The sequence below is a fragment of the Podarcis raffonei genome, chromosome 1, assembly GCF_027172205.1.
Source record: "Podarcis raffonei isolate rPodRaf1 chromosome 1, rPodRaf1.pri, whole genome shotgun sequence".
Taxonomy (NCBI): domain Eukaryota; kingdom Metazoa; phylum Chordata; class Lepidosauria; order Squamata; family Lacertidae; genus Podarcis; species Podarcis raffonei.
This window is the reverse complement of record NC_070602.1, coordinates 71,365,504-71,388,217: the sequence shown is the minus strand read 5'-3', so window position 1 is coordinate 71,388,217 and position 22,714 is coordinate 71,365,504. Positions and strand designations below refer to the sequence as shown.

Below are 22,714 nucleotides of genomic sequence, written 5' to 3'. Positions count from 1 at the left end.
ATTATTCTACAAAAGGAAATTTCATTTCCCTCTGTATTCCCATTTCTTTACCATGGTGCAGTTTGGCATATAACTCCTCTTTAATTCCACCTACAATTTCACAATTTATAATTTTAAGGATTCCTTCTTATCAGTACAGAAAGTATAAGATTTCAAAAGAACTTTGTGTTATGAGCACTATTTATAATTTTGAAGCTCTTTACTGTTAAATCTTAGGAAATCATCTGAAGAAAATATTAACAAGGGCCCCGAAGTCACTGTTTACACTGTCACAGATCACTGTCCCAGACTTAAACTTCTCAATTTCTTCTTTTAAAACGCTTTGTCAAAATGAGATAGACCTTACTTTTAGGAGGGCAATCATAACTGACCTATTTGTCCAGGCCTGAGGAAGGTATTTTTCATTGTTGAGGATGTTTAAATGCTTTTGTGATTAATATATTGTTTTATGACATTGGTTGCTCTGTGCTCCCATTTGGGAGGGAGGGGAGGATATTAAAAAGAACAAATAAATCACTGTGACATTATTCAGGAATTCCTCAAGCTGCCATGGGAATGAGATGGGCATTTCCCCCCCTTTAGTATACTCTTAATCCTGATCACCAAAACCCACCATATTTAATCAAAATGGTTTTAAAGCTTCTTCACATAATATAGACATATCTTAATGAGTGAAAGTACCCAAAACAAGCCTTTAGCTTCACTGATAATATCCTCTTTCCTTCGTCAAAGACTAAGAAACTTCAGCATAACAATTAGTTTGAACAGGAAAAGTATTGATTGCATTCTCCATTGCCTACATAGTATCAAGGTATATTGTAAGCAGTATGCTTATCTGGCTACATTTACAAACTTTCTGAAGCACCTAGTGTTCATGAAACATCCATTAGCATGCCGTTAAAAGATATTGATGGATTCATCCTTTTGTGGATGTGTGTGCTAAACCTGTTGGAATAATATCTAACTTCATTGTTTCTCTTCAAACTAGCCAAAGCAGTAAATGAACGCTGATCCCTGATACAAACCCGTAACAACCACCTGAAGAAGAGAGCAGCGAGGAGGAAGACTTCCCTACATTAGCTTTCTCTCCTGTTTATTTTTTATTTGAACACACATTACAAATAATAACTGCACAGAAAAAGTTTTGTACAAAAAGAACAATTGTTTATATAAACAGCACTTTTAATATACTATATTATATATTGACATTGTATATTGGCATTGGTTACAACCCTGCACAATCAACTGCATTCAATTCCTGTTGATGTTAATAGGTCCTAATGCTTTAAAGTGTCAGATTGTAAGCCAATGTATTTTTAGAAACTATATATATATATATATGATTTGTGGTTGGTTGGGTTTTTTAAAGGGCTGCATTCATTTAAAAGTTTGGATGCATGCAATAAAGGCAGGTGGATGTTTTTAGCTTCTTTTTTAAAAAAGGAAGATTTTTGGAAGCACATAGCATTTAGGTAGGAATAATGAAATCTTTTCCTATTTTTTCAGGGTTTATAATACATTTGTTACTACTGATTATCAGTCAGATAAAATTTTACTGAAATATTCAAAATTTCAATGGTTCTGGAATCCCGTGCAAACAGCAAAAGGCAGGTACAAAACATTGCTAATAGTTGTATGTCACTGTCCTTTTATTATGTAGCTTAGTCCAAGCAAACATTGTCCAGTTACGATTTCAAATATATATTTTTCTCTTTAACTTAGGGTGTGGGCACTGAAATATTTTGAATGTGATCTGGTTTCTATCCCACTGCAGATGAAGCATCTGTGAACTACAGAGGATTATCATAGAGGTCAATAGAGCCTCTATTCCTACTCCCTACTTCCCTCCTTAAGAGCGAAAACATGACTGGCCATTAAGTGGAATGTGAGATCTGGAGCACCTTTCACTCTTTTTGCCTAAACATGAGTTACTCATGCTCTGAGCTTGAGGGAGAGCAGGAGGTATGCACAAAACCTCCAATTTCCTATAATAGCTTGTGCAAAGACAAGAAGAGGGAGTGAAGAGAAATTGGTCTTTTGAGCCCTTTTCTGCACATGGGTGCTGCACCTGAGATGGGACTGGATCACCCATGGAAACTGAAATATGTAAAGTGAGCAATGCAAATATTAATAGAATGTATAATTTTACATCTATATTCTTTTTTAATTAACGTTTTCAACAACAAAAAAGCAAAAAATGATTTGCTATCAGTTGTTGTTAACTTTGTATAGTAATTCAGCTGGTGCCCTCAGTTTTGCTAAAACTTTCAAGTATATTTTCTTGAGTCTTGGACAAAAGGCTGGCACAACTGGAGAGAGAGTTCATGAGATGCTGGTGGTTTTTTACTTGAAAATGTGTGTGTGTGTGTGTGTGTACTCAACAGTGTGTGCTTTGCAGCAGCCAATGCGCTGTTCATACTGAGTGAATTCAAAATGAATTCACACATAATTCAGTGCATTGTCATATTTACTGCGGCATTCTGCTATAGTGCACTCCTTTTATACAGAAGATACGCAAGAATGATATCAACTCATTTGAAGTATTTTGTAACAGTGGTGTAAGCCATTAGAACTGCAAGTAGGAGGCCGAGACAGGCTGCCTTTTATTCCCCAGGAGCGGACCTGGGGGAATCTGATGTTTCCACAGGCCCACCCACAGGGAGGTGTCCACCTCACAGGCCTGCCATTGATTGGCTGAATTTGGGCAGACCTGAAACCAAGGTCCAGCCAGTGAGACTAGGCCTGGCTGCCTCGCCAGCTGGGAAGCCCCCAACAAACAGGGCTTCCTCCAGAGTGTGGCGCAGCACATCAAGACCCAGCCACAACACCGCCACACCCAAAGGGTGAGCGGACTTGTCTTACTGCTGGTCTATATATTACACTTGCTTCATGGACTTTGCTGCAAACCACCTATTCATTTTGAGGACAGCCTACATTCCATCCCCCACCTACCACTAGGAATATCCAGCAGCAGTGAAGACTCATGAAGATCTCCAAGCAGTGTTAGATATGCACATTGTAAGCTGTTCTAGACCTGCAGGTGCAGAACACTTGCAGTGTAGAGGCTGTCTGAGTGGCCATGCTGTGGAGAGTGTAGTATATAGATTGGCAGCTAGTTGTTGCAGTACTTTGCCATGATGCAGAAGTCCTTTCCAGTCTCTTTTCTGAGAAAATTCTATGTGAACAATGGAGAACTTTGCCTTCTCGTAGATGAAAAAGGGGAAAACACGATGCTCATGAGATTCCATAGTCAGCTACAGGCTTTGTTAGCATTAGCAATTATTAATGAGTTTTACAGTATATGTGGGGTGTGCTATAGGCATTAAATGTTTGCAAAATTTGTTTAGGATGTCACTGCCCTGTTAGCCTCCCAGATAAGAGATGTAGACTAACTGGAGATAATGGGTTGTAGCCAGTGAAGTTGCCTTGTTTGTGGAAGGACCTCCACTGGTGCAATGCACTTCCCTTCCTTTTCCTCTCCCTGTTTCAGAGGGTTGGGGGAGTGTCCAGAAAAGATGGGGAGACATGCAGGAGAAGGAAATGGAGGGGAAGTTCTGTTGCACTAGCAGAAGTCATTGTGTGAACAGGACTTACTTTGTTTTTGTACAGCAGTTCCCTGCACCACATGGCAAACTAATGAGATGATGCTGCCATTCAGTGAAGTCCTCCTGGGGAGCATGCAGGTCTTTTGGTATGGTCAGATTTGGTATGGTCTCTGGATTCTGGCCCACACAATTTATTGGGATGGAATGGTCAAAATAAATGTGACAAATTCAAGTGTTCAGGAAGTGGTGGGTAGGGTTAAGGCTGGATTAATTTGTTAATACTTTGAGAGGAAGAGATGCAGAAGCTAGTCTGAGGAAGAGGTTAGATATGATTACACTAAAAGCAGGTCTGTGTTAAAGAACAATTTTCTTTTGCAACTTTGTGTTTGTCAACCTGTGTATTCAACCTGTATGGTTGTGGGAAAATGACAGGGTAGATCATTTTTCCTACTCATAAATTCTCTCTCTGTAAGACAAACCCACGTGTGTAGTGACTTTAACCGTTTTTCTCAAACTCATTCTTGTTATCTGTATCTCTTGAAGTGGTAACAAATCCATTCTAATACAATTCCAGTTTTCCACTTCCTTTTGTTAAGGGCAGTTCAGAGATGGATTTAGGTATGTCTAGTTCAGCAGTTGCCATTTAGCTTGAAGAAAAGTTTCACAAAAAGAAAAGTCCCGCCCACCCCCGCCTTTAGTAAGATATTGGGAAGTTATTTAAAAGTGTTGGATCCAGACTTTGCTTCTCCTGTTGAAGATAGAGATGCTGGAGACAAATTTTGGCAATTCCCTCTGCAGCCCCCAGTGCCCCCTCACACTGTTCTGGAGGGCTGGGAGACCTTGAGGAGGTAGGAAAAATTGGAAAATGTCACCTGCCTCTTTCTGCTACTGGGATCCATCGGATAGATCAAAGCCTTCCATATACAGAAGCCTTTCCATCTGTGGAAGGTAAAAGTCTAGATCCAATCCTCAGTCTCCACCTAACTTATTGCTCTTATCAAAAAAGTAACTGTGATGGTGTTTAAAATTATCAAATAAAAAAAATCTTACTCTATTTTGACTATGCTTGGAAGCTATTCTTGAGAAATGTATTTAGAAAATGCAGTCTATTTTTTACTAACCGAATACTGCCTGTGTCAAGTCTGTAACATTTTGCCAAAATGAAATTATTTTATTTTTGCCTTTATTAAAATGTAGAAATAAATATTTTGCCAGAAAACATTAATTTAAATAAAATGTAACAGTTTGGGGGAAATGTAAATGTACATATTAAACTATTAACATAACACTGGAACTGCCTTTGGGTGTTCAGATATGGTTCATCTAATTTGGGCTTGGTTTGGCTTGACTTTTAGTTACTGGTGTTACTAGCACTGATTGAAGTCCACAGTAAACTCAGTGAGAGGTTTTCCTGAACAGTAGGATTTGAATCCATCCCTAATACTGTATGTTCATATACAATGCTGTAGTTCTTGGTGAGTGTCTCTAACTCCTGGCTCATTCTTTATCACCACATCATAGAGATTGGACTGCTGGAAGAGAAGGTGATTCCATAATACAAAATAGCATTTTGGTGCAGTAAATTGGATTTGGATGTAGGAGCCCCAGATAGAGCCTTGCTGAATGGTCTTGGGCAATTCACAGGATGGCTAAATGCATACAACAGGATATGCTATAATTTACACTGAGCTTTCGGGAGTTCCAGAGTGGCTTTTGGGTTGGTTGCAGATACAACTGAATGTATCACTGATTATATTTGTTCAAGTATAATCCTATACTGTCAAGCTGTTGTTTCTCTGTTCTTGGTCACTGTGGCGCTAAATAAATTGCCCTGAACCCTGGCATACCCAGAGGTAAGTCGTGATAGTGCACACAGTCCCAAGGGCAACGCTAGATAGGCAGACAGTCCAAATGGTCAAATACAGGTACAAGTCCAATGCAAAGAGCAAGTTCCAAAGTCAAACCATCAGGCCAGGTTCCCGCCTTTGCAGAAGATCCAGGCTTGGAACACCTGGGGGTCAGTCCCAAAATCACAGTCCAAAAGCTGCCAAGCTCTGGCCCATCAGCAGAGAGAGCTGAGCAGACACAGAGGCTTTTGCCTTGCTTCCCTTTTATCCTTCTCAATCTTGATTGCTGCATCTGTGTTTGCTCCAGCTGAGCAGCTGGGCCTCTCCACTTGACGAGGCATGTGATCCTCACCTGCACTGAGCCTAATGCAGCTGAGGGACCACAAAGCCTCTCCCAGACCTAACGAACCTCATAGTCCTCACCTGCTCCACTAGTGTCCTGGGCTGGGTTCCCTTGCCTGCCTCAGTCTCCTAGAGGGCACCTTCCTCTGGCTTCCATGAACTGTCAGCTGCCCCTTCGATGTCCTCCAATGTCCTGTGAGTACCTCCTAAGTCCCCAACCTCACCTTCCCTGTCTTCAGCTTGTCCCAGTTTGTGTCAGTCGTGGCTACACACCTCATCCGTATCCTCCTCCCCTTCCTCAGTGTCCTGCCAGTTTGTGGCATAAATACTTAGTATGCATCCGCAATAATTGTTTTTGAATTATTGTGTTAATTTTCTGGAAGATGTGAAACTTTGCACTGCAGCATTCTGTTCCAGGGTGCATATCAGTCTTCCCCTACTTTTCTTGTACTTATCAGTAACACGCACTTGTGCATGTGAATACGGTAATTGCTAGAGTCATACCAGGCATAGTTTTAGAATACAAACCTGCAAATGTGTTATCTGATGCTTAACAGAGTAATCTTATACTCAGATGTAAGGGTGAGTTCAATGGGGCTTGTTCCCATGTGAATAAGGTTGCAGTCCAAGACTGCATCACAGGAAAGTACTTTATTGTGTCTAAAACCCATAAAATTTGCTTTAAATAGCCTTACTTCAGCCTAAACATTGCTGCTTTTCTAAGTTGCAAATATATTTTCTCATCTACCATCTTTTTGACACTTGATTTAATGTGAATTTTAAATAGTTAGAATAACCGTGCATATTGTGTATACAGAAACTTGTCAGTCTTCATTTGTAATTGTGGCAATGTGTTACACAGACACTCTTGTCCTGTAATAGGCATAAGGCATTAACCAAAGAAATGTCTGGCAAGGCAACCGGTTGGAATTTTAAATACGTCAGTAGCAAGGGACCCACATCCAAGTTGCACAATGTCTTGCTTCACACTGTGGATAATTCTGAGTTTGATCAAACTCAGCACTGTTGAATGCCACAATATGAATGAGAAGACCGCTTTATTTGAGAACTAGGTATGCATGTAAATGTTGTGACCATTAAAAATCCAGAGGTGGTGAAGGGAAGCTCAAAGTTAAGCTTCTTATAAAATATTCTCCGTTTTATAGTGCCATCAGGTGAAACTTAAATTAAACTGGACAATCCAGCCATGGGAATTCTGTGCCATAAGACTGCAAGCTATTGTAGCCATCTCACAATCCAAAGGGAAACAGCAGGATACATTCCCTGGGCTAATGAGCCGAATATATCATAATGCTTCCCCAAAACTGGTCAAAGTTAGCAATGGATATTACCTCAGTGGAACTTCCTTACCCTCTCTTCTAACAATTCCGCTCCAGATCTGCTCTCGAGCGTTGGGGGGAAAACAGAGAACAAATTTAGGGTGTGTGTGAGAAGAAGAATTTTTGTTGAATACCTGGTGATAGATTTTTTAAGCCCCATTGCTTTCAATGAGTGTTAGGCAGCAATCCAAAGACCTGCCCAGCTGGAGTAGGGCTTAATGTAGCAGTGTAATGATCACTGAATCCACAGCCCAACCACTCGCAGCAGCCAGGGTGGAAATTGGGGAGGGTATGAAAAAGTGCCTCTTTGCTATTCTGCCTCCTAGCTTGGTACAGACTCTAATTGGCCCTACTCTCTCTCTTTCACCTGACATAGGTCATGGCCCAGGCAGTTTCTGCTTTGAAACCAAGTACAATAGTCCTCCAGATGGTCAGTCTCATCCAATATATTCTTTAGTGCCATACCCAAAAGAGTCTGTAGTTATTACAATACTTGGGGTCCAAAGATGCTTTTCAAGAGCTGACTGAAATTCTCCATCAATTGAGTCATAGCTACCTATCCCCTCTTCCAATGGCCATCTTTTACAGTTAGGGAAAGCTTGATTTGCCCAATGCCAACTCAAAGGACCTACAGAGTTCGGAAGCACACAGCAAATTCTGGAAGTATTTTCCAGTTTCCCATCCACTCACAATTTCACCCGCTTGTGAGATTGGAGAAAAGTTGTTTAGAGTTTGCAGAAACTTTCTGGCGCTTGCTCACTCCCCTCTGAATTTTCTATCTGTTGTTGCTTTTCTTAAATATACTTTGTGAGTTATGGGACCGCCAGTTACTACCATTAGTGTCTCTCATTTACACGTAGTCCAGGTTCAGACTAATGTGTCCTGCTACTTAATGGTTCTTGTTTCCACCTATTAGCAACAATATGCTACTGGAACTATGAACAGTAACACTTGTGGCTTTGATCATTGTTAACTATGGTAAATGAGTTCCCGGTAGCATGCATGCCAGTCCCAGGAAAACAATATTAATATTACAGGTTTCAAAATAAACAGCAAATGTCTTGACAGCTAATAAGTTAGCTTCACCCAGGATTTTTTTCCTCACTTGAATGGCTTTCTCAAAAAATGTGTGTGTGTGTGACTTTCATAGCAATTTATTTTGTACACTTGAGAGATAGTATCAGTACTAAGACACAAACTTCAGATGTTGGAAAGGCATGCTTTTGAGGCTCCAGTTCTCTGATTTCTGTTTGTCTTTCTGTATTTGAAAACATTTGCTAATGCAGTTTGTGTCTGAATTACATAGTTATAAGAAGTACAGAGGAGGCATGGAAAAATTGCTGTATGTTTTTGCCCAATATGCATTGCTATTGGTTGGTTAGCTGCATTCAAAAGGCTAAGACTTTTATTGCCTACTAGTGAAAGCAACCTTTCTTCATAGTGGAACAGTACAAAGGAAGAGCACAAAATGTACATACATCACAGTGCCTGGAATTCTGTTTGAACAAGTGTATTGATTGGGTCTGACCTCTTTACACTTTTTTCCATTATTTGAAAAGGTGCATCTAAGTGTAGCTGAATTGAACCAACTGAGATGAACTTTCCATGAAAACTTCTTGAGATATTTCTTTTAGTTCAAAGCTTTGGGATTTTTAAAGGGCATTTTTAATACAGTCTGTTGAGGTGTTCTGCGCTGCAGCCACACTTTGAATGTTTTAAACTACAGGTAAGTCTGAGAAGAAGGAAGAAAACGGAGGTGTTGCAGGAGTATCATGGTATGGAGAAATAGTAACCTTTTGGCCTATGGAATAAATAAAAATGTCAAATAATGCTTTGAGAGAGAACTTTATACTCCTATGTGCCACATTAGCATGCTGCTTTGGAATCACAGAAAGGTATCTGAAAGAGATCAGCCACTCCAATTGACTATTTTGACAGCTAAACAATTCATGACATGCTTGTACTGAACTTTCCTCAAATATCTCTTAACAACAGATTTCACGACGGCTGGAGCGAATGTTCTTCATGGCCCATTTAGTTAGCCAGTGAGCTACACTGAGTCTCATAAAGGCACTACTCAAGGCACAAGACAAAGGAGAAAAGCATTTTAACGTGTCTGATTTATTTAAATAAGAAGCAAGAAAAAAACAAAAAACTAAAAAATATGTTAAAATTGGAATGTGAATTAATAGCACCCCCATTTTTCAGTGTACCGGAGACAAAAGGAGTAAGAATGGAGATATGGAGGGGAAATGTGGAGTCTTTGCAAAAAGTGTCTCTTAAGTTGCTAACAAAGATATTCAATATGTCAGGTGGTTCTTGCTAGCATGGTAATTACCCATAATCAAAATATCCATGTTTTTGATATGACAAACTACATGGGGCAGTGGCTCTGTGCTACAGCCATAGTTCATGGGTAACAAAAATCAGATAAAAGGGCAAACATAAGAATGAACTGTGTCAGTCCCTGAGGTTTGTGTTTTGTTCTGGGGAAATCTTATGGTTGCTTTGGGCATATTTATGTGGGAAAGCATACAAATGGAAATAGTAATAATGATGATGATGTTGTTACTCTGATCCATATAGCTGAAGGTATCAATCAGTGAAGTTGGTAATTCTTAGCTAATGTCAGTAGGATGCCTGTTTGTGTGAAGGTAGTATTTGGAGCAGGGAAGCCAGTGTCATGCCCTCCAGATATTATGGACAAGTCCCATAATTCCTGACTATGGGCCATGCTTTCTTGGGCTGATTAGAGTTAGAGGAAATTCATTTTGTCTTCTTTTGGTTTTATAACAAAGCAGAACAAGGGAGGTACGGCAATAATAGCTCAGAGGTTGCTCCAGCCCATCAGGCCCCTATGGACAGGAACATAGAGGAGCCAAGGCTGCAGGCAAAGATGCCACAGCCTGATCAAAGTCCACTTCCCCAACAGAGCTATCTTCCATCAACTGCCCAATGCAAAATAACAGGGTGAAAAGGCAAGAATATAAATAAAACTCATCTGTCAACTGGACTGTTCCACAGAGCCAGCTGTGGTGCAGAAAGCACCCTAAAAACGTATTGTGTGCGCGCTGAGAGGTAGGTCCTGAAGAATCCACAAAAGCAAGTCAAGGAGGGCTGCATTCTCAGTGGCGATGGAATGGTGACAGATTGTCGGGGTGGGGGAATAGCATACACTGAATGGAAGATGTTTCAGGTCTCACTTGGAACAAGCTAAAAGCAAATTCATTTCCCAAGAGCTTAGCCTTATGTAGCCAAAACACCACCACAACCCCTACAAACAAGGCGGTGTCAACAACCTCAGACCCCAAAGAATACAGTAATGCCAAAAAAACCACACACAAAAACCACAACCTAAGGGATCAATGCTTTAAGAAGGGGGAGGGAAAACAGAGGATCAAAAACAAAAACACACACTCTGAAATAGCCCCTTAAGTACCCAGTATGCTCACTCACATGGAATACTGTCTGTTTGGGGGTGGGGTTGAAATCCAGAAAGGGGAGGGAACTGAATGAAGTAAACTGGAACATGCAGGGTATGGCTGGTTGACTGAAACCCTTCATAACACACTATGCTGCACCATTTTGTACAGGCCTACTTGCATTGTTCTATTGTGATGTTATTACTGTTATTTTTATGTTACTTGGAAGTAGCCTTGGAAAGAATTTGTATTCCAAAGTGCAGAATAATTATAAGAGCTAAACTTTCAAACAGCCTAAACAGTTTGAAACAAATGAGTGACACAACCATCATTACTTTGCAACTAGTTTCAGTAATTCTTTTTTAAAAAATATATAAAAAACCACCTAATATAAAACCAGACTAATTACTATAATATCTATTTATCTAATATATAGTATAATATATTTTCATAGAATGTACTGTGAAATAATGGACGGGGAAGATTCTTAAGACCACAGATTACGTATTATTCCTAACACTTTTCCCTGTGGCCTTAGCTATAAACTTTTTTTTCAATTCTATGTCATCCTTCTGACCTCAAGTATATCTTCAATGTGGGTCAATAACTGTATAGAGCCACATATTTATCAAATGCCATATGCAAAGGACTTTTAAGATTCAGGAGAAAGTCTGATAAAGTAGATTGCTTTTTCATACCACCTGGCCTTTCCATGTTTCCTGAACACTTGGTTCCTACTTCAAGTTTCTCCTGACAGTTCATAAGGACTCAAAGCAAACCATGATGTGAAGCTTTGATTATGAAGCCTACCAGTGGTGCCGAGTCTCTTTGTCTGCTACATTTTATAGAGGCAGCTTCAGTGCATAATTTAATCTCTTCTGGGGACTGTAGCATATCCACAGGAGATTTCCATGGAGCAGTCCTCCTGCCATGAGAACTAACGTGTGCATACAATCTTTTGATGTGAATTCCCCAACCCTAGCCTTAGAACGACCTGTGGCTTTGATGCTGCCCTAAAATTGTGCTTTCTGAAATAAAACTTTTTGAGGATCCTTAGGAACAGTAGATAGAAAATTCTAGAAATGTTGTGTGAAGTCAGAGCACCTTCTAAAACCCTTCCTTTTTGACCACAGGGTCTCCTTCACAGTGAGAACATGTTTTCCCTTGGCAATTGGAAGCCTTTCTTCCTTCCTTTCTTTTAACTGAGATACTTCTCTTGGGAGTGAGAATGCTGAGAAAATTAGGTAAATCTGTATCTGGACTGTAGTCCTCCACACTAGGTTCAGTAAAATGACAGAGGCAGCCAATTATAATTGTTATATTTTTACTGCCAGGAGGAGGAAGAGGTGCTTGTAAGATTCTCAGCCTCTGTACCAAATTAACTTGATCTGTCTTGATTACTATGTACTATGGCAGGGAAAAGGCATTTGCTGCACTGCCCCAGGCAACAAATTGTTTCAGGCCAGCCCTGACTGAAGTCTCCCCTAAACAGGATTCATTCACTCCCATCTCGAGACTAGCTAGAAACCCAGCTTGAGTTCACCAAGAAAAATAAGAACCAGAAAGTTTGAAAATCAGTTGTCAGCAACTTCCAGCACGGGGACAGGCAAAGCAAAAAAGAAATTCCACGAGAGGTCAATTAAATTAAAAACTAAAATGTTTTGGAATCAAAAAGATAAAAATTATTCAGCCAGTAAAAATTCAGGACTTGCAATGCTGCTTGTAGACAGTATCTTCAAGAGTAACTTGAAATTTTTAAACAACTCATTCATAAAATGAGAACTCTTCTCAATCATAATTTGGCATCTTTGGTTTCTATTTTCACATATTTCTATTTTCTTACTATTTAAATAGGAATAAAATTCAGAGAGTGATAAGGAGTGAAAAACAGTAAAACAGCATCATTAGTGCTATTTGAAGTTAGGGATAGTTTGTTTTTTCTGATTGTTGAGGGGCAGGGAGACACATTTCTTTCCCTACTATTGTTGTTTGAAGGCTTGAAAGACATTCTTTATTCATCTTGAAAATGGAGAAAGGCACCCAGAACAGAGGGTGAATTAGATAAGCAGCACTAACCATGAATAATCAGTTCTCATTTTATGCCAGAAATACGTGCTTCAACTGTAGTTTTTCAGACTACAGCCACTTTAATCCTTGATATGAACAGCTCCTTCAACAAACAGTCCTTTTAGTTCTGTCACTTTACCAACAGTACAGTCATACCTCGGGTTACAGACGCTTCAGGTTGCGTTTTTTCGGGTTACGGACCCGCCGCAACCCAGAAGTACCGGAATGGGTTACTTCTGGGTTTCGGCAGTCTTGCAGGCGCAGAAGCGCTAAATCGTGCTTTGCGCGTACAAGGAAGCGCCGAATCACAACCTGCGCGTGCGCAGACGTGCCGCTGCGGGTTGCGAACATGCCTCCTGCACGGATCACGTTCGCAACCCGAGCATCCACTGTACTTTCTGTAAAACACTGGATGGGTATAACTCATTTGGAAGAACCGCAGCAACAGCATCAAACTCTCTTTGCAGGCTCTAGCTGGAATGGTTATGCAAAATCAATATAATGTAGGTAAAAGACGAAAACAGTATCAAGTTCTGAGGAAAAATGGTTTCACACTGAAACCAAGCAAAAATGATTCCAATGTACTACTAATTAAAATGCATAATTTAGATACAGTGGTACCTCGGGTTACATACGCTTCAGGTTACATACTCTGCTAACCCAGCAATAGTACCTCGGGTTAAGAACTTTACCTCAGGATGAGAACAGAAATCGCATGGAAGCGGGAGGCTCCATTAGCTAAAGTGGTGCTTCAGGTTAAGAACAGTTTCAGGTTAAGAACGGACCTCCGGAACAAATTTAAGTACCCGAGGTACCACTGTAAACATAGTTGTTAGTTAATGTACTTAAGAGAAAATTGAGGCAGGTTGTTTTTACTGGAGTCCTGAAACTTTTCACATTCAGGTACCTACTCTCCTTTCAACCCACTCTGTTAAAGTCTCCTTAACCATTTCAGGGTTTCTGCCAGTGAAGCTTTATAGATCAATAACGTATACACAGATACAACACAGTTAACTTACAAATGTGTATGTTAAGGTTACTCCCCTCACTGAATATTTTGTCTGTTAATTCCTTATCCAAACTTCCTTTGGCTAATCAGTTTCTCTCTCATACATGCATCTCTTTCTCTCTCTTTCACATGCATGCACAGCTCTAATATTAGAAGTCCACCACAGTAAAAGCCAGTGCTGGGCACATCCTAAAATGCTGTTCCCTTTTGGGATGCCAGCAAGACAAAGGAGCTCCAATTCTCCCTTTTTAATAATTATATCATTCAAAACCCAAACTGTGTGCTGCTTTAAAAAATAAACCACACTTAAAGACATCAAGTATCATTTCGATAAATCATTTTAACAAGCTTAAGAAAGGTTTGATAGCCATCATGGAATAGGAAGGGGGACAGAAGAATAATGTAAAAGGGGATTGAGAACTAACTTGCACCCTCCCCACAACCAGTCCAATTTTATTTTCATACTTTACAAAACAAAATGGATACAGTCATGCTGATAAAAATAGTTTCATGGCGATGGAAAAGCAAACACTATTCTCTCTCTAAAAGGGCCTTATTCAAACCATAATAGAAAGGTCTGTGCTGTGAGCAGTCCAATACTTTGCACTGTAACCATAAGGCTTACTTTGCTTAAAGGCAGATTTGATCTGTAGTTATGTACCACTGGATTTAACAAACATCATTTTATAGTTGCTTTTTGAATTTTTCTTAGCTTGAGGATCTTCAGCATTGCTGTGCTTTTCAGTAGATTCTGCAGCCTCTTCTTGCTCAGACTCAGAATCACTTTCCGAGTCCTCTGAGCTTTCTGGCTCCAGAGAGTCTCTTGTATCCTCTGGATCTCCCTTGTCTTCTTCAAACTAAAAGAAAAATTCAGATTACAGAAAATGCAAAAACTTTCCGTCCCTTTTTTAAAAAGTCATACTGAAAAAATTGATGTTTCAACATAACAAACAAAGCCCATGTACAAAAACCCATGTAAAATCATCTTGATGAGCTTTGCATCTTGGCTGAGTCCTGGAAGACCTTACAGGCCTTTCCCACCTGGCCTGGGAGGTGTGGGCCCTGATTTGACTCCAGCTACAAAAGCTGAGGCTGCTGAACAGCATTTCTATTCATGTTGTAAGCCGCCTTGAGCAGGGTTCAAACTACAGAAAGGCAGCATACAAATAAAATGATGGGTGTATCATTAAGGAAACAAAGCAGCCATGTTAGGCCCCTTCACATAGCAAAATTTTGAAGTACGCTACAGCGCAATATACACGCACTCAGAATCCCATGTAAGCAGGTAGAGGGTTACAGCCTCGCTTCACCAGAGATAAGCCCCTAGCCATGCAAAATCAGGCATTTGCTCTAAGCTAGGGATGGCCAACTTCTGCATTTTGGAAGCCACCAGACTTAACACAGAATGTTTTGTTGCGCAACCTAACTAAATAGTGATCAATCAAGCTTCACGATGAAGTTATGGAATAGGCAAGAGCGCCCCAGCAAATGGGAAAATGTGCATTTTGGCATGGCGAAGGCATTACAAACAAAACCCAAAGAAACTGTGGCAAAATGTTGAAAACCATTTCCTCCTGCCTTGCGAGTAAAACTTTGGGCAAAACCTTTTACCACAAAAAGGTAAGAATTTGGCACAGCTCCGACTTCCGGGTTAGCGCCATCGGCTAATGGCGGATTCCCTCCGAGCTCCGGAGGGAATCGGCTCCGCAGGATCCGGGTCTTGCCGTGGCAGCGACGCGGGGACCCTCAGAAATCACAGGCGCTGAAACCTGTGAACTTGGTGACTCGGCGGGCACCATTTGCGCCCCCCGACCCGCGAAGGAGCCTTTTTAAAGGCTTCGGAACGGGGGACGGGGTGAGCGGCGCAGTGCTGAGAGTCGACTGCTTCTCCTGCGGAGTGAAGCCGCATGCCATGGTCGGAGAGCGCTGACTTCTTCTTGTGAACAATTGGACATTAAAAGCAACAACCCGTGAGTAGTACGGAAATTGGATTTACAAAGAAAAATTTTTTTTTGAATTAGGCACGATCGGGGAAGGCGCAAACAGGAAGTCCGTCTCCCCGTCTTGTAAATAATTTAAAGCAAGGATCAGCTAACTAAGGTCGAGAGAATTTTTTCTTGTTTATTGGGCAAAAGACATTAATTTCACGATTTGGCAGTATAAGTAATTTTACTGGAGGATAAGAGCTAATTTTGGGAGCTGAAGTGCCACCCCCCCGGACCCGGGAGTGATCCGCGAGAGAGCCTGTTGAAGAGGTATTGAAGAGTTTGACAGCTGTCAAATTAGCTGTCAAGACTGAAAAAGAGAACTTTGTTTCTGTTGTCTCTGCTGGTTATATTTGTTACAATTTGGTTATAATTTGTTGAAAACAAGGAAGAATTGATACAAACTAACTTGACTTTTGGATTTGAACTGGAAGGAATTTTAAGTAACCAAAATCCCTCTAGAGGGGGTTTTGGGACATTACAAGAATGGCTGAAGGAGGGAAAATACATGCTAAATTGGACAGAGTTTTTGTTCTCTTGGGAAAGTTACAAGGCCAAATTGATGTTTTGGCTATAAATGTTGCAACTCTGGATTTAACAGTAAATAAACTCATTGAATTTGATAAGGACTTGATTCAGGAAGTCCATGCAGCTGGACAAGAAGAGAAACTTGAGAACTTTGAGAATGTGGAGAAAGAGATATATGTTGTTCCTGAGGAAAAGGAAGGAGGAGCTGTAATGCTGCAGATGACAAAGGAGAGCCAGAGGCCTGACATGATGGCTACAAAGGAAAATAAGAACTTGATGTTGAAAATCTGGTTTGAATTGGAGATTGAAGAACGGAGAGATCTCCTTATGTGGAGATCTGAAGATCCAAGGATTACAAATCTGATTAAGATGGAAGTTGGAGCTTTGGGGACATTTGGACTTGAAAGGAGTAAGAAACAAGATTCGGGCTCCACTTTTAAGTATGGAGGTCTGGCTGGAAGAAACATGGATCCCATTCGGCTAGAGCTTCTCCGAGATCTGGTGTTTAATATTAAGGACTATCAAAAAAACCGGCAGAGAGGAATTGAGAGAGAATTAAGAGCCTCGGACGTGAGATCTCCAGGCTGATAGTAGATTAAGACTGATGGACATTTGTTGGGGATTGAAACCGCGAAAGGGTGGGGTGGAGTTTGGGGATCCAAAGGGTGCATAATTACAATCTGTTTTTGCTTTTACTCTGTTTTGCTATTCGTATGAAAATTGGGGAAGTCGTGGAAGGGAATTTGGGTCGACTTTAGAAAGAGGTCTTAAGAATGAGTATTGATATATAAATATTGATGTTTATAAGGTAAAATTGGCTTTTTTAAAAAATGAACTAAATAGAAAAAGGTCAAAAATTGGGGATAAGAACTTGTTGAACTAACAATTTGAATTGGAATATAAGAAGGGGAGGTGTGGGGAGGTCAGGGAAATATGTTATAGAAAAATAAGGATTGTAAACTTTATGTGTTTTTAACTTTTTTTGTTTTTTCTTTTTTGATTTTTTAATGTATTAAAGTGGAAAATTTCAATAAATATCTTAAAAAAAAAAAGAATTTGGCACAGCTCCAAAGGTCAAATAAAGTAGTTTTGTGGGCTTGATTTGAGTTAGCCATCCCTGCTCTAAGCTGTATCTTCTTATGAATTCAAGGCAGAAGCAAGGGAATGCTGTGGTGATGCTAAATTATAATGCCTCGTCGTAAATGTGGGAAAACCTCCAGCCCTCTGGACCTCCTACAATTCCAGTGGGCAAAGTTTACAGACTGCAGCAGCTGACTACACTGGCCCATTGGCAAAAATACAGCCGTTGTAAAGTGCGGCCTGAGTTCAGCAGACAGTGGCCGAAGGAATGGATAGGCTTGTGTGTGTGCCATGCGACAGTTTGACATACTTAAGCAGCATCCACTGTACAAAACTGTGCTTCTGTTGTGTTGTCTGTGTTTGGCTTCTAGAGAAACACAACTTCTTGAGTCACTATTTCAAGTTAAACATGATTACCTCACTGAAGCCGAGTCCACAATGCCGCCGGTTCCTTCCTGACATGGTGCTATCCATGCTTTGCTGGAACTGAGTTTCTAGCTCATCATTCATCTTCTTGTCTTCTTCCCCTATATGTTCATACACGTTGGTTACCATCCAGTCAAACTAACAAACAAACATCTAATTACAACACAAAAGCAGGAGTGTAAGGCCTTTTAGAGTCAGAATACTTCATGCGAATCACCATGCCTTGCTAGTGCTTCGTTACAGACATGTGCTAAAACAAAGGGACAGAACAGCTTCAAAAGCCTTGAAAGCAATTGTCCCAGGGAAAACTTTGCTCCCACCAATGGCAGAAGATGCGTAATCCCAATTGAAAATTACTAATGAAATCTCAAGTGAGCCAAAACAGCACAGCTAATTAATTTAATCCATGAAGCTTATTTGATGGCAAGAGAAAAACATTATCCAGAAGCAGGAGCTCCAGACATTTGTTGGTAAAGCATGATTTGTTCATGGCATCCCTGTGTCCAGTAAGTAGGAGACAATGTATGCCTTAGGCCAATGGGTTACACATTGTGGGGTGCTCCTGCTCTCATTCAGCTTGCCACAGAGCCAGTGTGGTTTTAGTGGCCTGAGAGATGGTTTTGAGTTCAAATCTTTGCTTTATAAAGCTTACTGGGTAGCCTTGAGAAAGCTGCTATTCAGCCAAAAAAAGGGGACTTCCTGAAAAACAGCCACACTTCATTAAAAGATACATAAACTTACTTCCACTTAATTTAGACTGACCTGTTCTAAAATGAGAAGTTGATCTGTGGTCTCCAATAACAAGGCGGCCAGTATGCTCTTTCTAAAAGGAAATAAAAGCTATTATTTGAGAACAACTGCTGTCTCCTGAAGCAAATCACAACAATGAGTTCTGCAGCACTTTGTAAGTTTTCATGCTCCACAGGCCACCTTGCAATAGACATTATTTGTAAGTATCATAAAATTATTGTGCCAGCTTTCAGGGAGTTACATTCTGTTAATGCCCAGCATTAACTTCGTCATATTTTTAAAATCAGCTTTTTGTTTGTTTAATATCGATGTTCTAGCATGCAGATTTCATATGTCCGAATTGATAAAATGAAACAACCAGATGCTGTAAGTAATTATGGGGGAAATAAAGAATAAAAGCAAAAATAAAAATAATCAGAGATTCAAATATGGAAGTCCAACATAGAACCAGTTTCATACTATATGAGAAGTACAAGTATCATAAAACACATTTTTCTTCTTGAGGACATTAGCTTCCATCCTATCTTCTATGAAACACTTGGATGTTTGCTGTGAAAATGCTGCATCAGCCTACCTCTACAGAGCCCAGTTACCTAATAACATAACGAGCTCTGCTGGATGAGACTAAAGGCACTCTCCCCATATTGTCTCAAGCATCTTACTTGAAAAACTATTCAGCTGTAACCTTGACTGGCTGCTGCATTAAAATTTACAGAGGTACCTCAGGTTACATACGCTTCAGGTTACAGACTCCGCTAACCCAGAAATAGTACCTCGGGTTAAGAACTTTGCTTCAGGATGAGAACAGAAATCGTGTTCCAGCGGCATGGCAGCAGCAGGAGGCCCCATTAGCTAAAGTGGTGCTTCAGGTTAAGAACGGACCTCCAGAACGAATTAAGTACTTAACCTGAGGTACCACTGTATTCTGTTCATCCTTCAGAGTATCAGTTAACAATCATACTAGCAAAATATTTGTTCCCCTATGTTCAGTGAAACATAGTAACCTGCTTGTTTAAACAATAATAAAATTCAACAGCATTATTCCCAATACATGAGAGTGCCACAGCTCAACTATTTTTTTCTTTCTGAGAGCAGCCATAGATAATGCATGCCTTAAAATAACATCAAGATGAATGGATTGCCACCCCTTGTATGCTTATCAAAATCAGTGAAGTAAACCAAGCATGATCAGTGAAAGAATAAGTTTAAAAGGTTCTTCTATACAAGTTTCCTCTGTGGTTCAATGAACTGTTTAGATGGAAGATAAAGCCTCACCTTTGCAGCACCCATAAGTCTCAAGAACTTTTGCTTTCTTTCTTCATTACCCAGGTCTGCTGCCTCCCAGCTGCTAGATCCAAGCTGCAAGACAGAAGGTGGCCTGTGGTCACGTTAAAAAGAAAGATAAGTCGATTGCATGCATACATTTTCAATTACTTTATCATATATTCTGAACAGCTTTTGTTTTAAGGGTACAGCCACGATCATTCAAGTTCAGAGTCACACACACTGTTAATGGGGATTGTTAAGCCCCAATCAGCAAAGCTACTACCCACACGGCAACAGCTTTTTGAAGGCACCCATTAATGGCTAGTAGCAAACTACAGCCCTAGAAGCAGGTTGTGGAGGCTGTGGAAATGACCAGCTCCTTTCAAGGGAAGTGGAAAATTTATAGCTGCGTTTAAACAAGATCAGGAAGACTTTTTTTAAAAAAGGAGGAGGCTAAAAATGCAAAGCTTATTTAACCACCTGTAAAGTAAGCATGATTTCCAGGAAAGCCCAGTTAAGTAGTAGCTGGCACCATATGAAAATACATGTTGACAATCTGAAAAGTGGGGTGAATTAATCATTGCAGTTTACTGGTTACTGGGATCAATAATACAATTTCAATTAACTGAAAGAATATGCCTATTTTCCATCTTGTCACTGTTTGGATGTGATCAGCTCCTTCAAAAACCTACCATATGAGGCTGCAGCACTTATAGCACAGTCAAACACACCAGCAAATGGAAGCAAGCCATCACCCTCTCTACCAAAATTCTTTTGAGAAAAGTGAACCATAGAATTAAAAGCTGCTTCAGACATCATAGAATTAATCAAAAGTTGCCCACAATGTACAAGGGCTGCATATATATTAAAAAGTATGTCGACCATCAGCAGGGAGAAGCAGCTGTGGACTCTAATGGCCAAAATATGAATACTGCTGGTGTCATATCCACTGTGAAGCTGCTGAAACACAGTTGAAAAGGGTAACAATTGTGGCAGTCCTCCAAAAGACATTCCAAGCCTGGGGATGCAAGCTTTTTGAGAGGGAGGGTCTACAAAAGTAATAATCGGTAAATATATATATTATGGTGCATTGAATTTGACTGTCCTGCTTTTATCCTATCATTAATCAAGTCCTCCATGATGAACTCAGAAATAAAGGCAGCTATTTGGCTAATAGAAGTGCCTTGCAGGTGGTATCCCAGTAAATCCCATGTCCCCTTTCATGTCTGCAGATACATTTTTTGTGTGAATTTTATTAAGCTATTTAACTCCCTGTAGGCTTTAGATATCAAGACTTTTTTGTACTCCCATCACTTCCCACACAAGTGGCTTGGATGATTATAATATAAAGCATTGCCCTTGCTTTCAACTCACTTTTAGGCATTGGGGAACTTTCCGTTTACACAGGTTTATTTTATAGCATATGTGAGCATACAATGCTGTATTTTGTTCTCCCCATGGAACCTTGCTAACTCAATCAGGGACATTCAAAGTTGTTTCACAAATGATTTAGTTGGGTATCATTTCACCACCACACCTTGGCCATGTTTATGTGGACAGAAGGTTAGCATTCCAATCATTCCTCCATTTCCTACCTAACATCATTCTTAGTGCTCAGGTACGTTTTACTTTATTTTAGTTGCTCTACCCGCTTCTGAGCAGTAGCTGGGACAGGATGCACAACTGATGTACACACAGAGAACAAACCAAGGGACCTCAGGGTCGCTTTGATTTTACAGGTGCCCTTTAATAAGTACGGTTGGCACACCTGCGTGTGCAATAAAGTTCTCCAGCTATTTCCCCTAGATCGCTTGACATTAAATATCTAGTTAAATATTCACACGTGAACAACACACACAGGCCCAATACACGCCTCCTTTCCCCCCCCCACCTCCTCCAGACGAGGCTGCTACACGTGTTACAGCTTTTCTGCATGCCTAACCAGGGCCTAAACTTCTATGAAAGCGCGTCTTTCGCCTCGGGGTTGCTTAGGACATGCCTTTCCCCCAAAACTAAGGCGGGGGACCACAATATGTACAATCCCAACATGGAGAAAGGGGGGACGGGGCTTGCGGGAACAAGGGCCACCGAGCAGGTCAGTCACAGTGTCCCTTCTCTCTGCTAAGCCGCGAGGAGAACTTCCCCGCACTTGGGGCACAGGAGACGTCGCCGCGTGGCAAAATGCGCGGCGAAAGGGGCCACAGCTGGACGAAAGGATCCTGACCTCCCGGCCCACTTTGCAACTCTCCTCGGGGCAAGGAGGGGGCAAGGGCCCCGCAGATGAGCGGCGGGACAGGAAGAAGCCCCTTCCCCCTCCCCTCGCGCCTCCCCTCCCCCCGCTTCCCAACCCCGCTTCCTCCCCCAGCCGCCCTTATTCACATCGGGGGAGGCCGCTCGCTTCACTCCGTGGCCGCGCTCAGGCTGGGACTCCCTGGCGGCGCTCATCTTGCAGCCGCCCCGATCAGCAGCCCGCCCCGAGGGCCACTTCCCGGCCCTGCTCGCTCGCAGCCCGAGCTTCGGCGGCCCCAATCGCGGCTTCCTATTCCTCCGCCTCCGCCTCCTCGAAGAGCTTCCCACGGCGCAAGCGCGCGAGGCAGAGAAAGAACTCCCGCTTAGGTCAGGCGGCGGGTCTTTCTTTCTCCCTCCCCGTCTGTCTTTCCCCCCGCTTTCCCTCTCAACCTTTCCCTTCTTGGGAGTTGTAGTTTTTATCCTGCTAACCACTTGCTGCTATTCTATGGGAACTCTCGGAAAGGGAGGAACTCCAAATCCCACAAGCCTCTGCGACATAGCTGCGCGCTTCTCTCTCTCTCTCTCTCTCTCTCTCTCTCTCTCTCTCTCTCTCTCTCTCCTCCCCTCCCCTCGCTGGTGATTGGCTGTCGGCGAGATGGGCGGGGAAAGGAAACAATTTGATCGGTGGTTGGTCGCGTCTGTAGATTCTGTGTTTCACCCCTCATTCACGTTTCCTCCGGTGTTGAGGGGGTTTCCTTTTGCATTTTGCTCTCCTTCTCTCTCCCTCCCCATCAAAAAAGAGGGCAGTTTACTGAGTACGGATTCAACTGATAACATTCTCCGCTGGCACAAATTTTATGGGTTAGGCTAGGATTCCC

At 41.4% G+C, this 22,714-nt stretch overlaps 2 protein-coding genes across 6 annotated transcripts in view; one reads left to right on the top strand and one right to left on the bottom strand.

The window, feature by feature from the left end:
• PLEKHA7 (pleckstrin homology domain containing A7) overlaps window positions 1–1,717 on the top strand; it is a 158,572-nt gene extending 156,855 nt beyond the window's left edge. For all 4 annotated transcript variants that reach the window (XM_053392551.1, XM_053392575.1, XM_053392542.1 and 1 more), the window contains one exon: window positions 989–1,717. Coding sequence is in view for 1 of the 4 variants with exons in the window: in XM_053392575.1 (XP_053248550.1) it covers window positions 989–1,011 (23 nt within the window). In the remaining 3 variants the exon portion in view is untranslated. The remainder of the gene's footprint in view (window positions 1–988) is intronic.
• Window positions 1,718–13,892: 12,175 nt separating this feature from the next.
• Window positions 13,893–22,234, bottom strand: C1H11orf58 (chromosome 1 C11orf58 homolog). Of its 2 annotated transcripts, none has more exons than XM_053392490.1 (5): window positions 21,987–22,234; window positions 19,617–19,719; window positions 18,354–18,414; window positions 17,583–17,692; window positions 13,893–14,429 (listed from the first exon to the last, which is right to left on the bottom strand). In XM_053392490.1, coding segments are annotated over exons 1-5 (480 nt in total). In that variant the 5' UTR covers window positions 21,989–22,234; the 3' UTR covers window positions 13,893–14,225. The 2 variants fall into 2 exon arrangements, with proteins under 2 accessions (XP_053248465.1, XP_053248457.1); XM_053392482.1 differs by having other exon boundaries at window positions 19,617–19,700; window positions 21,987–22,232.
• Between the last annotated feature and the right edge of the window lie 480 nt (window positions 22,235–22,714).